This window comes from Parasteatoda tepidariorum, chromosome 2 (assembly GCF_982258835.1).
Source record: "Parasteatoda tepidariorum strain Cologne lab strain chromosome 2, Ptep-v5.0, whole genome shotgun sequence".
In the NCBI taxonomy this organism is placed as follows: domain Eukaryota; kingdom Metazoa; phylum Arthropoda; class Arachnida; order Araneae; family Theridiidae; genus Parasteatoda; species Parasteatoda tepidariorum.
This window is the reverse complement of record NC_141756.1, coordinates 56,374,667-56,388,481: the sequence shown is the minus strand read 5'-3', so window position 1 is coordinate 56,388,481 and position 13,815 is coordinate 56,374,667. Positions and strand designations below refer to the sequence as shown.

General features: G+C 26.0%; 1 protein-coding gene across 2 annotated transcripts in view; it reads right to left on the bottom strand.

Annotated features, from left to right (window-relative positions):
- Positions 1 to 13,815, bottom strand: part of LOC107450948 (peroxisomal acyl-coenzyme A oxidase 3) — a 37,090-nt gene that overhangs the window by 9,970 nt on the left and 13,305 nt on the right. For both annotated transcript variants that reach the window (XM_016066891.4, XM_016066892.4), the window contains exons 7-13: positions 12,150 to 12,243; positions 9,750 to 9,932; positions 8,493 to 8,615; positions 5,512 to 5,632; positions 3,112 to 3,234; positions 2,507 to 2,617; positions 142 to 296 (exon numbers count right to left, since the gene is read on the bottom strand). In XM_016066891.4, coding sequence (XP_015922377.1) covers positions 142 to 296; positions 2,507 to 2,617; positions 3,112 to 3,234; positions 5,512 to 5,632; positions 8,493 to 8,615; positions 9,750 to 9,932; positions 12,150 to 12,243 — 910 coding nt within the window. The remainder of the gene's footprint in view (positions 1 to 141; positions 297 to 2,506; positions 2,618 to 3,111; positions 3,235 to 5,511; positions 5,633 to 8,492; positions 8,616 to 9,749; positions 9,933 to 12,149; positions 12,244 to 13,815) is intronic.

Here is a 13,815-nt window from a genome sequence, read left to right as displayed (position 1 = left end):
AGCTCATTCTTATTACAATACAATTTTTTTATTTTTAGGACCCAATATTTTCAGGTGTAAAAATTTACGAAAATCATATTACATAATGGAATTGTCAAGAAATGTAAAACAATAATAGAGTAAGTTTATATGTAAATTTACCTGAAAATATGCAATGGCCAATGTATGAGCATGATAAACTTGAGAATTGCAACGAGCTGTAAAAGCATTTTTGCTGTTTTCAAACTCTGATTGGTATTTAACGCTACTTTTACGAAGCAAATGGCATACTAGCCATTCGTACATCTCTATTATTTCTGCAAAATAATTAAAGCAAACAATTAGATTTTTTCTGAAACAATAGAAGTAATTTTTAACATTTTTCATTTAATACACAAATATAATATCTAAAAAACTGTCTGCACAATACAAATAATTCTGTCCACGTTTATTTTTTTTTATAAAATTAACGGAAAAGAATTTATTTTTCATAAGAACTGTTTAACAGTGCAACGCCTTTTATGACACAATAAGTCAATTAAAAAATAAATAAAATTCGTAAACTTCTACCAAACTTATGATTAAAAACAATTTTACTAATAATTGCAATTCATTCAAATAAGCTTATATTAGTTTTCCGTATTTTCTTCAAGGTATGTAAGTTATGTTCAAATAATTATTGAATTTGATTACTTTAATTTCTTCTAAAGTGGATAGGTAAGAAAATTAGGTTTAAATTTTTTTTTTTGGGGGGGGGGGGGGGAAGTGTTGCTTACGGCAAATTTTAAACATAATTTTTTTTTATCAAGAAATACAGTAAAAAAATTGTGTGTTCTTGAGTTCATGAACTTGTTTTAATATGGTATTTTAGCATTTTTTCAGCTAATTGGATGACAAGAGATTTAAATTAATAATTTTAATTCATATTAAGTATTATTATTAGTTCACTAAATGATAAATATAATTTTGCTTCAACAAAAATACTGTATTATGTATAGTTTTTTAATTGTTTAATTAATCTTAAAATAAGTATTTTGGTCTTAATATATATATATATATATATACATATGTATTTTTGTTCTTTAGTCTTTGGTTAGTATTTTGATAAATAAAATTATGTAAAAATTTAAAATAAATAAAATGGTGAAGAAATTGATTAACTTGTATTGCACTGACTATAGATTACAAATCAGTTGAGGTGACTTCTAAGTAATTATAATGGCATGAGAAAATTAGTTTTTCCTGTATTCTGTGGATATATATATATATTATAGAATGTCTCCTAAGAGTCTTTCTATATTAAATCATTAGCTTAAAATAGATTTCTCTTAATAATTTTCTGATGTAGAAATCATTGTACCTTTGGTCTTAAATTTACTGGCATTAATTTTAATTATTAAAATTAAAATTTTTACTGGCTTTATTTTAAAATGTCGAAAAAAAAAACATTTGCCAATGTATGGCACATATAGCTACATATTCTGCAAAGAAATAAAGCACTGAAAGAAATAATGCAAAGAAATAAAGCACTACGACTAAGTAAACATGAATATTAAAAATCATTTTTTTGAAAACTAAACCTTTACTTTATACTGATCTTATTGTAGTTATGAAAATTACAAAACTTTCAAGGTTAACCTAATAGCAACAGAAGCTTTTTAAACAATGATTCAGCCAAAAACAACTACAATAACTAAAATTTAAATAGTTCACTTTGGTCACAAATGAGAATTGATTGGTGTGCTTACTATTTTAAAGTTGGAACTATTATTATACTCTCATTATTTAAAACTACACATTTATTGATAAACAAAACTATGTTTAAACTGAAAATATTTTAATAAAACAAACAATCTCAAGTAATATCACTAAAAACACAGTTTTAAGTTTTTTTCTTTTCAACGACACAATTTCTGGATGTGTCATAGTCAGAAATTGTGTCAAATCACTCTATATCTGTATACATGTTCAATGCACAAAATAAAAGAAGGGAACACCCTTAATAACTTTAGATCTAATAATCAATCTTAATGATTCAAAGGGATTATCAAATATGCTATTTAATTAGTGCAGAATGAAATTTTAAGTTACGGACAAATAAATAATACATATAACGAATAAATAATATAAAGGAATTTGAGTATGCATTTTAATTGAAAAGAAATAAAACAGAGTTTTATCCTTCATTTTAACTGAACAAAAGATAAAACCAGATTTATTCAATTATAAGTTTTATCATCTATAGTATTTCCCTTAAAAAAAGATTTTGTTCTAATCATTGAATTATGTATTTAGTGACAATAAAAATATGCTTACTAAGTATAATTCAACTTTACTTATTTGTTATTTAAGTGAAAAAAAGACAAAGAATATAAAAACTAAGTTGGAATAGTATCTTAATGTAGAATATGTTTCAGATTATGTATGTTCAAAGGAGTTAATGTTAGCTTGTTTCCTAGAACAGGAAAAGAAATAAGAAACATCACGAAAGAGATAATAAATGAACACACATAAATAAAATAAATACCTGATAATTCTATAGCTGCAGATGGAGATGAGGGGGAATACTTTCTTTTTAATATTTGTTGCATGTTATTTAAAAATGCAATATCTTTTAAACAAGTTGGCAGGCTTTCTCCTGAAAAATCAAATTCATAAAATAAAAGTTGTTTATAATAATAATCTCATGAAAAATCAATAAAATACAATAAATCAATAATACAAAATTGCTCTTCGTTAAATCTTTCATACAAAGTACACTCTAATGACATATATATTAAGAAGGAAAATTTAGTTGTCTTTGAAAAATCAAAATCTAGTTGAAAAGCTTCAACTTTCAACTCTCAGTGTGCGAAACAGAAAAAATTCTTTGTATGCACTGATTTGATCTCAGCGATGTTGAAGGATCAATGAGTTGAAAATCCATTATTAGATTTAATATACTCTTCAAGTAAAAATAAATGAATAATAGTTTGACAAGGAAAAAATAACATTTCTAAAGTATAAATCTTTTTTAATCAAATTATTTCAGGAAAAAAACTTTTACAATTAATTAAACAAAACAAAAAAAGAATTATCTCATGTTAAACTAAAATAAGTTAATTATTTAAAAACTTATTAAAAGTTATTTACCTGCATTGCTCTTCTTTAATAAATTTAAAAGATAGTTGCTTGTTTGCTGCAGAATGACATTGTTATCACCTTCATATGTGCAATTTGCATCATTGTTGTCCCGAAGCCTTCCAAATCCAGCAGCTAACAAAAAATGTTTTAATAATTCGCATAAAACCTTATGCAACAAAAATTAAAAATTATTTGTATGACATATTTGATCAACCATTGCCATAAAATATAACAATCAGTTATTTGACTTTTAAACATTGCATAATTACATGGTACAGTGCATGTGGTCTCACAAGTGTATATAGTTGAGCCATGTTTTTTAATTGAAAATAAGAAATAATTAAGGAAATGCAACAAAAGTTACAGGATTTTTGTTAGTTTTCAAAGTTGTGATAAAAGTTTTGAAATTGAGTTAAAATTTGAAAGAATAATATTTTTCTTAAATTTGATAATCATTAATTATGTAAAGCAAATAATGAAAAAGTGTACTTTGAGCATTACAAAATAATAAAGCTTTTTTTCCTGCAAATTATCATTTTGCAAAATGTATATTAAAAATTATCTGAATATCGCAAATGCTTTATGCATACATTAACAGTTATTTTAAGAGGAGAGTAAAATATTTTCATGCACATTTTAGTATATCTTATTTTAGTACATCTTATTATGCAAAATGACAATTCATAAAAATACTCATTCATTTCATAAAAATACTTTTTAAATTGCTTCCAATTTTTTAAATTTTGACATCATTTAAATAGAACTTGTTTGATAAGTTGCCTAACATGGTTAACTGCCAAATCATGCTACAAAAAAAAATCAAAAATTTTGTTTGATATAATTTTTTGAATTGTAATCTTTTTATTAATTATTGATTATTATTAACTATTGACTTTTATTATATTACTTAATCATTGAATTTTAATCTCAAATAATCATATTAATATAAATAAAATAATCATATAATTTAATATCATATATTAAATTTTGATGTTTTTCTGTTTAATTTTTTTTAATAAAACAGAGCAACCTTAATAAATAAACATAGAAAAACAAACAGAAATACAAAGAAGAAAGAACATATTTATCCTACTCAGATGACAGAGAAATAAAAAAATAAAAGTCATTTAAAAAAGGGGTACACTTGAAGTACAATACATAACAATAAGCAGCAGGTGAACAAAAATTAATTTATGCATATATTTCAATAAGAGTAATGATAAAAAAAGTCTATAAAAATATTTATTTAGCAGAAAACTAAAGAAATAAAATAATTAATTGTTTTGATGTGCAAAAAATGTGATCAATATTCTCAGTGTTTAATAAAATAATAAATGTGTAAAAGTTTAGAGCGTAAAAATTATGTGTATAAGTTTCAAAAAACTGCAAAGAAATGGACAAAATATAAATTAGCCTAGTATAAAAATTTCTTCTGTTGTACAGCATAAGACAATTCTGTTGACCTTTGGTCTAGTGTTTCAGTTATACTGCTTTTTAAATTTCAAAAAGTTTGATTCCAATGCAAAAAAAAGCAAACAAAAGATATTGAATTAAAAGCATATAAAAAATATTTATTCAATCATAAAGTCAGCAAATTAATCTCTCAAAAGATACAAGTGTCTCTAAGTTTAAAATTTAAGAACATTAATTTTAACAAGAAATTATAAGAATAAAATTAATTTTGTTATCACCATTTATTAAAGTATATAAAAAAAAGAAAAATATGACAAATCAGCATGACTTCTATAAATAAGTCACTTCTTTTCTTAACAATTTTTATAAGACTCCTCTTTAATTTTTTCAAGTTTATTAAATTTTTGATTCAGATTTTTAGAAAAAATATGGTGGCAAAAATAATTTTTTTTAAAGAAATGCTGATTATTTTCATGTGCACGGCTAGTTTAAAAAAAAAAAAAAAAGCACAGGTAATATGCATTAAAACAAAAAAGAAAACACCCATTTTGAGTTAATTTTGAACTATAACTCAGATTTTTCACTATTTCAATAATAATAAAAAAAAAATTTCAGCAATGATCAGTACTATGATACAATCTCAGTGCTTCCAGGGGCATTAATTTCTACTTTATAAACACATTAACTAAAGTGTTGTGCAAATGGTTTTTACAAAATCAAACACACACAGGCACTTTCAATAATTTGACAGAATCTGAGTCTCAAAAATTTTTATTTTTAAACTAATGATGGCCACAAAACATACAGCTTTGAATGAAGCTTAATATAGAACATTATATTTCTAAGAATACATCATTTAAATTAATTTCTATAAAATACCCAAAACAGTGAAATTCTTAGAATGAAGAACCCATCAAAATAAATGAAAATTGGTACAACAAATTATCTTTTAAAATAAATATATAAAATTTGTGTCATAATTGTAATACTTAATACCTTTAAGATAACCATGCCCACCACATGCTTCTCTACATTCTTGTATAGCATCTCTTGCAAGCCAACCAGCAACAGCTTTGCCACAACAACTTAAAGCATGTATATAAACTTTTTTGTCAGCCTAAAACAGAATGAAAAGATTTTATACAAAGTGTTACAGGTTTGTTAACATTCATCATAAGTGGATATTAATGAAGCTCAAAGATAATTTGACTACCTACTTTAAGTTTTCAACTTAATTTTTGAATTTATTACATTTTATTTTATTTTTTACTTAAACACTTTATTGGTAAAAAGACAGGTGGTTAACTTATGGAGGTAATTTATTATTGCTTTTTTGTCATTTCTCAGACCATGTATTCATTCTTATTACAAATTCTAATACACATGCATTTATTTTAAGGCTTTATAATTTTTTTTTAAAGTAGTTGCTAAATATTTTATTTAGTAGATGCCCTACATCAGTTAAAAGATTATTTATTACCTAATCAAAAATGAAACTTGAAAAAATATTTCATGAATTTTTTAAATGACACTTGTTTTTAGTGAGTAAAAGCAAGAGAAGAAAAAGGCTTACTTAATTGGTACATGGAAAAAAATTAGTTTGGAAAATATATAAATGTTTGATAAGGCTTTTTTTATTAAGTAAGATTTCACCTTTTTTTATTTAATAAAGGTGGTAAACTTAAAAGAGGCTCAGAAGAAAATTTAAAATTTTTTAATGATCAACACGCGAGGAAAATGGTGAAGTTACAAGATTACAACCTCTTCTCTTTACATTTGATAAATTTGGATCTTATTAACAGTGATCAACTTAAGAAGTTGTTCAAGTACACAGGCTTCATTGTAATTTAGTATTTATTCAATAACAACTAATAACATTTCTTAATAATATTTTTGTGAACCAAATAAACATGGCAAGTTGTTAAATTCCATTTGTATGATATCAAGAGAGATGCATACAGAAATGTTTTTAAAATTGCTATAACCTTTCGTTTCCTTTCTGCAAGTTACATTAATTGTGCACAAAAAAGTTTTCAAGCATTTTGAAAAACTTAATAGTGATCAAATATTGGAAATTTAAAAAGGCTAAACCCATTAATAATTACCAATGCAAATATTTTGAATAAAATTTTGTGCACTAATAAACCATCAAAAAATTTGCTAGAAAAATTAAAATAAATAACTAAATAATCTTTTTTTATCATTGCAAAATAAAAAAGGCGAATTGATTTTGATTTAATAAAAGGGAATAGAATGATGATTGCTTCATGTAGTCATTTATTAATATGTAAAAAAAAAATTATACATAAAAATAGTTTAAAAAAAAATAATTAATCAGTGCTGAAATAAATCAATATCTTAATCATATTTCAAGGTTCTGTCGCAATATTAAATTATGCTTTTTTACGAATAATATGCTATATTTATAACTGCTGTGAGTTTGCAAATGCTACTCATGATTGTTAAAGTCAAGTTTAGCCTATCTAAAACCAGCACTGTCTACACTTATTTTGAAAATGGCATTAATATGGAGAAAAGCCATGGTTTTGTGAAAATAAAAAGATTTAATTTTTTAAAAATTAAAAAACTTACTCCAATGCTGCATTACCTGGGCACATAAAAATTAGCAAAAACTGAGATAAAGGCAGCGATTTTGGTAATTTTTATCAAGGTAGGAAAATGTCACCAAATTGACGATTTTTAAGAAAGTTTAATAACTTTTAATATTTAAGGTATTTATCTGTTCTAAAGCCCAGATAATTCTTCATGGTAAGATCATGCATATAATTTAAAATCGTCGCATTGCTTCAAGTGTAAGGCACTTAAACTATGGTTTCCCCTTCCCCCTTGGCGACAGAGCTTCGTAAAACAGCGTTAATCATCAATATATTAATCATACCAAAAATGTATAACATTACATGGCAGACACTTGATAAGACTTCAAAAATGTTGCTGTCATTGTTTCAGATATTTAATGTATTAAATCCTGAATAGTTGTCAGAAGCATAAAATAGTTTCTCTCTTCTAACATATTTTTACAATATTTATACTTCAATGTTATAAAAGAATCCAAATAATGTATTTTTAAAAAAATTACACTTTATAAAATACAAACGCTAAGTACATTTTAAATACATAAAATTATAAAGTTTTAACCTCAATATGCTGTAGATGTATAGATATCATGTTATGTAGATGTTTTCAGAAATTTTCAAAAATGAATATATAAATAAAATTTATATTATATGTTATATGCTGTGTAATATAAAAACTTTTTACTATCTCATTAAAAACAGAGGGCTAAGAACTCTCTTGGGCAAAATTTGTTTACACAAACAGAAAAAAAATCATAGGAAAACTCAGCTATACATTTTCTGAAAGTGTAAAATTAAACTCTATACATTTTATATTAATATCCAACTGTTAAACAACAGGTCAGAGGATTATTCTTTCCTGCAATAATCCACAACTATAGATCACTTCAGTGGCATGAAATATTCCATTGTAATTGCATGGATGAAATGAAATGAAAAAAAAAATTGACACATGAGGATAAATATGGAAAACAGACATAACAAAAGGAACCAGTTCTTATCCATACCACAGCGAGAAAAAATTGCTAATTGATTTTTTCAGTAGTGAATTGGTAAAGAAAGTCGCCGATTGTTCACAATTGATTGCAAAAAAATTGTTGTTGCCTACACTCCATGAAACTTAGTTGCCACAGTAGTCTTTTTTTTTAAATAGTCATTTTAGTTTGGCAGCCCTACATTAAATGCATTTTGAAATAAATACTAAAATGTATAAGACTTATAAGTAAAGGGAAATGACAACAAAAGTTTCTGGATATTTTTAAATTTAGATGGAGTATCGGAATGGGTCTTTTAATCCCAATAAGTAAGAAGATAAATAGTAAATTAATATATTAAACGGAGATTGATGTTTTCATAACAATTTTTAAAAACTAACATGCTTACCATCTCTGCAGTACTACGTCCAAACAGAGACTCCACAAAATAATCAATAAAATCTTGATAAAAATCCCTCGCAAAGTGATAACAAACATATGTAGCAGCAACATAAGGTAGGAGTCTCCATTGCTAAAAAATCAAATTTTAAAACTGAGATAATTTGGTACGAGCAAAAAATATCCATGAAAAAAACTGAACAAATTATGATGTTTCAAGATTATTGAATAATGTAAACATAACAGTAATATCAGAAAATAAAGAATCCATGATTAATAAAAATGTATCAGAATCTCCATTTCAGGAGGCTATATTATTTGCTCCTTTCTTTATTTAATATCTTTGTACTTTTTTGCTTGCACCTATTTTGGTTCAAATTCTATGATATAAAAATGCTATTTAAATGGTCTTGCTTTTATTAAACAGAATGCATACAAATGTGTATTTAAACTTTTTCAATAATTTCAACTGATAAAAACCATTTTGTAGTGGAAAGAAAAATTGTTCAATAATAAAACATAGTTAAGAGCATAAAAAAACAAGGTGTAACAATAGGTTTGAAGTGGTTTACACTGAAAATATTTAAATGTAAAAAAAATTAAACAAATTTAGAGTTTCTATGTCAATAAATAAAAAGTGAGAGCCTACTTTTAAACATAAATATGATAATTTACTTAAACAATGAATAAGCTAGAACAAACTTTTTTATACATAAAAGCAAGATAAAAAAAAATATTCTTTTTAAAAACAATGCTTTAATTTGGTTTTAATTTTTCAAATTGATTAAGTGTTAATATACAAATTATTTGAGATAAAATAATTCTTTTCATGATATAGAATTTAAAAATAATTTTATGTTGGAGTTATTGTTTGCTTTTGAGTAATACTACTATTACTTAAAAGCATGGATAAAAAAAAAGACAATTTAGTTCGTATTTTATGAAGTTATTAAGTGATATTGAAATTATCAATATCATTATTATAATTATATTGAATTAAACATAATTTTCATGTGTAGAAATCTGAAAGAGTATTGAGTTTTTTGACATTTATGTTGCCAATTATGAAGCAACATGTAACTAGTGAAATACATAGAAGAATACTTTTTTTTTTGCATAATAGCAAAGTAGGAACAGCAAAAAGATAAAATTCTAAATTTATTGTAACTAAATACTTTTTAAATGTTTTTATTGCATGTTTTCAAATCATTTTATCATAAATTTCATTATTTTTTCTATTACAATGATTGGTTTCCTATTTCTTTACCTGAACTTGATACTCTAAGACTGGCACTTCATCATTTGGTGTTGGTCCAAATTGTCGCCTCACGGCTGAATAGCGAATGGCTATAGGAACACTCATCTTCAAAAAATTAACACAAAGCATTATAATTCCAACACGCCCCATACTCAATGCTCCCATTGAGTCACCAAATCGCTCCATTTGGTTCTGAAAAAGAAATAACTCAAATTTAAATTTTCAAATCAATTTGAATGCACTTTGCGACAGAATTCAACAATACAGTTGTCTTTCTCTTCCCTAAATTGGTAAGTTTATACAAAATTAATTTGAAAAATATCGGTGGTTTATGTTTGTGCCAGAAATAAGAGGCTTTAAAGAAAAACTGGTTTATAATCTGTTACGAAATATTCAAATTTCATGTTGTTAGTTAAATGAGAAATAAACACACAAGTAACTGTTTAAGTGAATTTATAGAATTGATAATGAAAGATACCTATTTATGTAAGAAAATGAATAAAAACAAATAATTCGATGAAAAATATGCACTTAACATAATGTATAATAAATATGTACTTAATAAATATGTACTTAAAAGTAAGTTTCTAAATAATTATTAGCTCTCTCGCTCTCTTGAAGTGGTGGAAAACTTAGTTTACTCACTACATGTCACATCATCGAAAGAATCTTCCCTACTCTTCTAATTATACAATGGAGCAGGCCTACTAGGAATGTAAGAAGCCATTTTCTTACATTCAAAGATTTATTTTCCTTGCGTGGAGAAAAATATTATATTTTACCCCCGTTCAACAGAATTTAGGACTTTCCTAAGAATTCTGTTCACAAATGAAATATTGTTACTTATAAATAAGTAGGGGATGGGGGATATTAGACATGAAACTAATGTTTTATCTTTTAACTAGTTGTAAAAATCTTATGTTTTACAACTAATGTTTTATGTAGGATGCATAAGTTAAAATAACTCAAGGTAAACATGTATGAATTACCCAAGAATATTTGATTGAATATTTCCAAAATTTATATCTCTACCAAGATCATAATTTTTTTCAGGGTCAACTTTTCACCCTAGGAAAGTCACACAAACCCTGAGAAAAATACACCATAGTAAATAAAATGGAAAGAATTTTATATTCCTTGGGTGGCCCTGTACCATTCGATCTACAGGCTAGTACCAGTCCACAGCCCAGTGTTTAAAGACCACTAGTCTATAGCAGTGCTCTCCAACCTTTTTATTGTTGAGGACTGGTCAAGGGTTAATAATTTTAAAGCCTTTCACTGAGGAGGGGGTGGAGGGACATTTAGATTGATTTGATTTAATAACTTTAATTACATTTAAATATGCCTTCACTCAGCTACCCGTTAACCTCTCATCCATGGAAAGTTGTATAAACCAGAGAAAAATACAATAGAGTAAATAAAATTATAATAATCTTCTAATGTTCCTTGAGCAGCACAATACAACTGGATTCAAGGCCCAGTACTGGCTTGCGATCCGGTGGCTGGAAACATTGCTTTCGAGCATACAATCAGATATCTGACTTATTGACAATATGTGTGCTTAGTTTTACATAATTCATTTTTTTACATTAAATTTAGTTTTTAATTATGTGATTCATAAATTCCTTTAGAAAAATAAGTTTCCTTAGAAAAAATTAGCGGTTATTCCTTAGTAAAGGTTAATAGACATAAGGTTACATATTTTTTCTCTCCTTTCCAATAAAATAGATAATGTTTTCAAAAGAGGCTTATTGGCGCTTTTAGAAATATTCGATATTTAACAAAAAATTATAAGGAAACAAGAAATAAGTAAAGTTGTATCATTTTTTGTTTATTTGATCAAACACAATAATCCAATAAACTACTTTAAGAAAATCATTAAAAACGATTCTCAACTATGAAGAAAACAAGATTAAAATGTTGTAAGCTAGCATCGAAATCACATTATCAAAAAATAATAATTTTAATATTTCAATCAAGGCACTGATTACATACTTCATAAAATTGTCTCTAAACTGTAATAATTTAGCTCGGTACACTTCAAAAAAAATTTTTTTTCAGACATTATTCTACAGAGTGTAAAGTATAACAAAAAATGCAATTTTATAATTTAAAAATCTGGGTAATTTTGTGCACAACATAAGTAACAAAAGTGAATGAAGTTTGTATGGCAAATCAAAACACTTCCAAGGATTTGTTAGGACTGATTTAAAGTACAAATTTTTAAATATCAAAATGCTTTATAAAAGGTAATTTAAATCAAACTCTATTAAAAATATAATCTTAACAGCATACCAACTTCTAAAATTAAACTTTAAAAAAATTGTTAACTGTCAATATAAATTTTTATAATGAAGTTAATTACAATCAAATAACATACTTAAATAACAATAAGGAAAGTATATTTACTTTAGTAGAAATATATTTCCCATCAGGATCCACATCACCATTTTTATTAAGAAGGCACTCTCTAGGTATGCGATACTGGTTGAACATTATAAAACTAATGGGGGAAGAAAGTAACATTATTAGGTGATTTTTTTTATGAAAAACATTGACAGCATTGCTTTTAATATTCAAATATATATTAATATAATAAATACTTAATAATGAAAAATATACAGACATAAGTTTAATTAGACTTGGTAATTAAGACCATTTCTTTTTTAAAAACAATGTAAGCAACTGCAAAATAAAACAAATATATATACAGTGAATTCGCGATAACTCGAATCTGATAGGACTGACGAAAAACTTCGACATATCGGAAGTTCGACTTACCCTTAGTTTCGGTTTTGGACTTTCAAAATATTGTCGGATTATTTAATTAATGCTTATTAATAACAAATCTTCTAAATGCTTACAATATTTAAGATAATTTTTCTGACAAGCCATTTACAATAAGACTGTTTGAAGCACTTTATGATACCCTGGTCCATCGGCTGCAGCTTTGCTGTTGTGTTTGGCGGAGAAACTGCAAGTTTACTGCTTTCAAATTAGGTAGATCACTATGCGCTGTGCATTTATCCATAAAGAGTATCAGTTTTCTTTTCTTAGCGAAGAATTCTCGATCCAATTTTCTTACATAGTCTTCAAATAATACTGATGTCATCCAAAACTTTTTGTTAGACTTGTAATCCAAAGGATACGTTTTTACATTCTTGAAACATCGGGGATTTCGGTATTTTCCGATAGCAAGTAAGGGCAATTTCTCTGTCCCAGACGCATTTCCTCCAACTAGGACAGTCAAACGTTCCTTGCTCATTTTACCCCCTGAGCAGTTTTCATCCTCAAACATCATAGTCTTATTTGGAAGACATTTAAAAAATAAACCCATTTCATCAATATTGAAAACATCATATTAACTGTATCCTTGAAGTAAATTTAGTAACGTTTCATTTAACCACAGTTCACATACTTCAAGAGGGACAGCTTTAGCTTCTCCATGAAGAGTGCGAAAGACATTGTGTGTGTGTTGCAAAGGAAGGGACAAGATATCAGCTCCAATGTTTTTTTTCTTGCTTCAAAAGATAAAAAAAAAATCGAGTTAAAGGGAGTAAAATTCGAGTAATCGAGAATAATTAACATGAAATTGAAGATAAAAGGGTCGGGACCTCATAAAAAAATCGAGTTATAGTAATATTCGAGTTATAGCGAATTGACTGTATATATATATATATATATATATATATATATATATATATATATACATACAGTGGTGGCCAAAAGTGTGGACACTTTTTGAAAGTTTCATGTTTTTCTACTTTGTGTGCTTGTAGAATATATTAATTTTCACTTAAATACAAACGTTTACATTTCAAATTGAAGGTAATTTAATGTAGAATTTAATAATAAATACAGTATTACAATATCTGCATTACAAAAAAAGTTATGCAATTAATAGTAAGATCTATCTTAGATTTGCATTTTTTTAAAGTGATTCTTACACAATCGATACTTAGTAGGATAACCCTTAATTTTTAAGACAGCTTCACAGCGTCTTTTCATCGAGTGAACGAGTGTTTGGAGCTCATCTTTCGTAACCACATGGTGCCAAAAATCAATTATAGCTTCA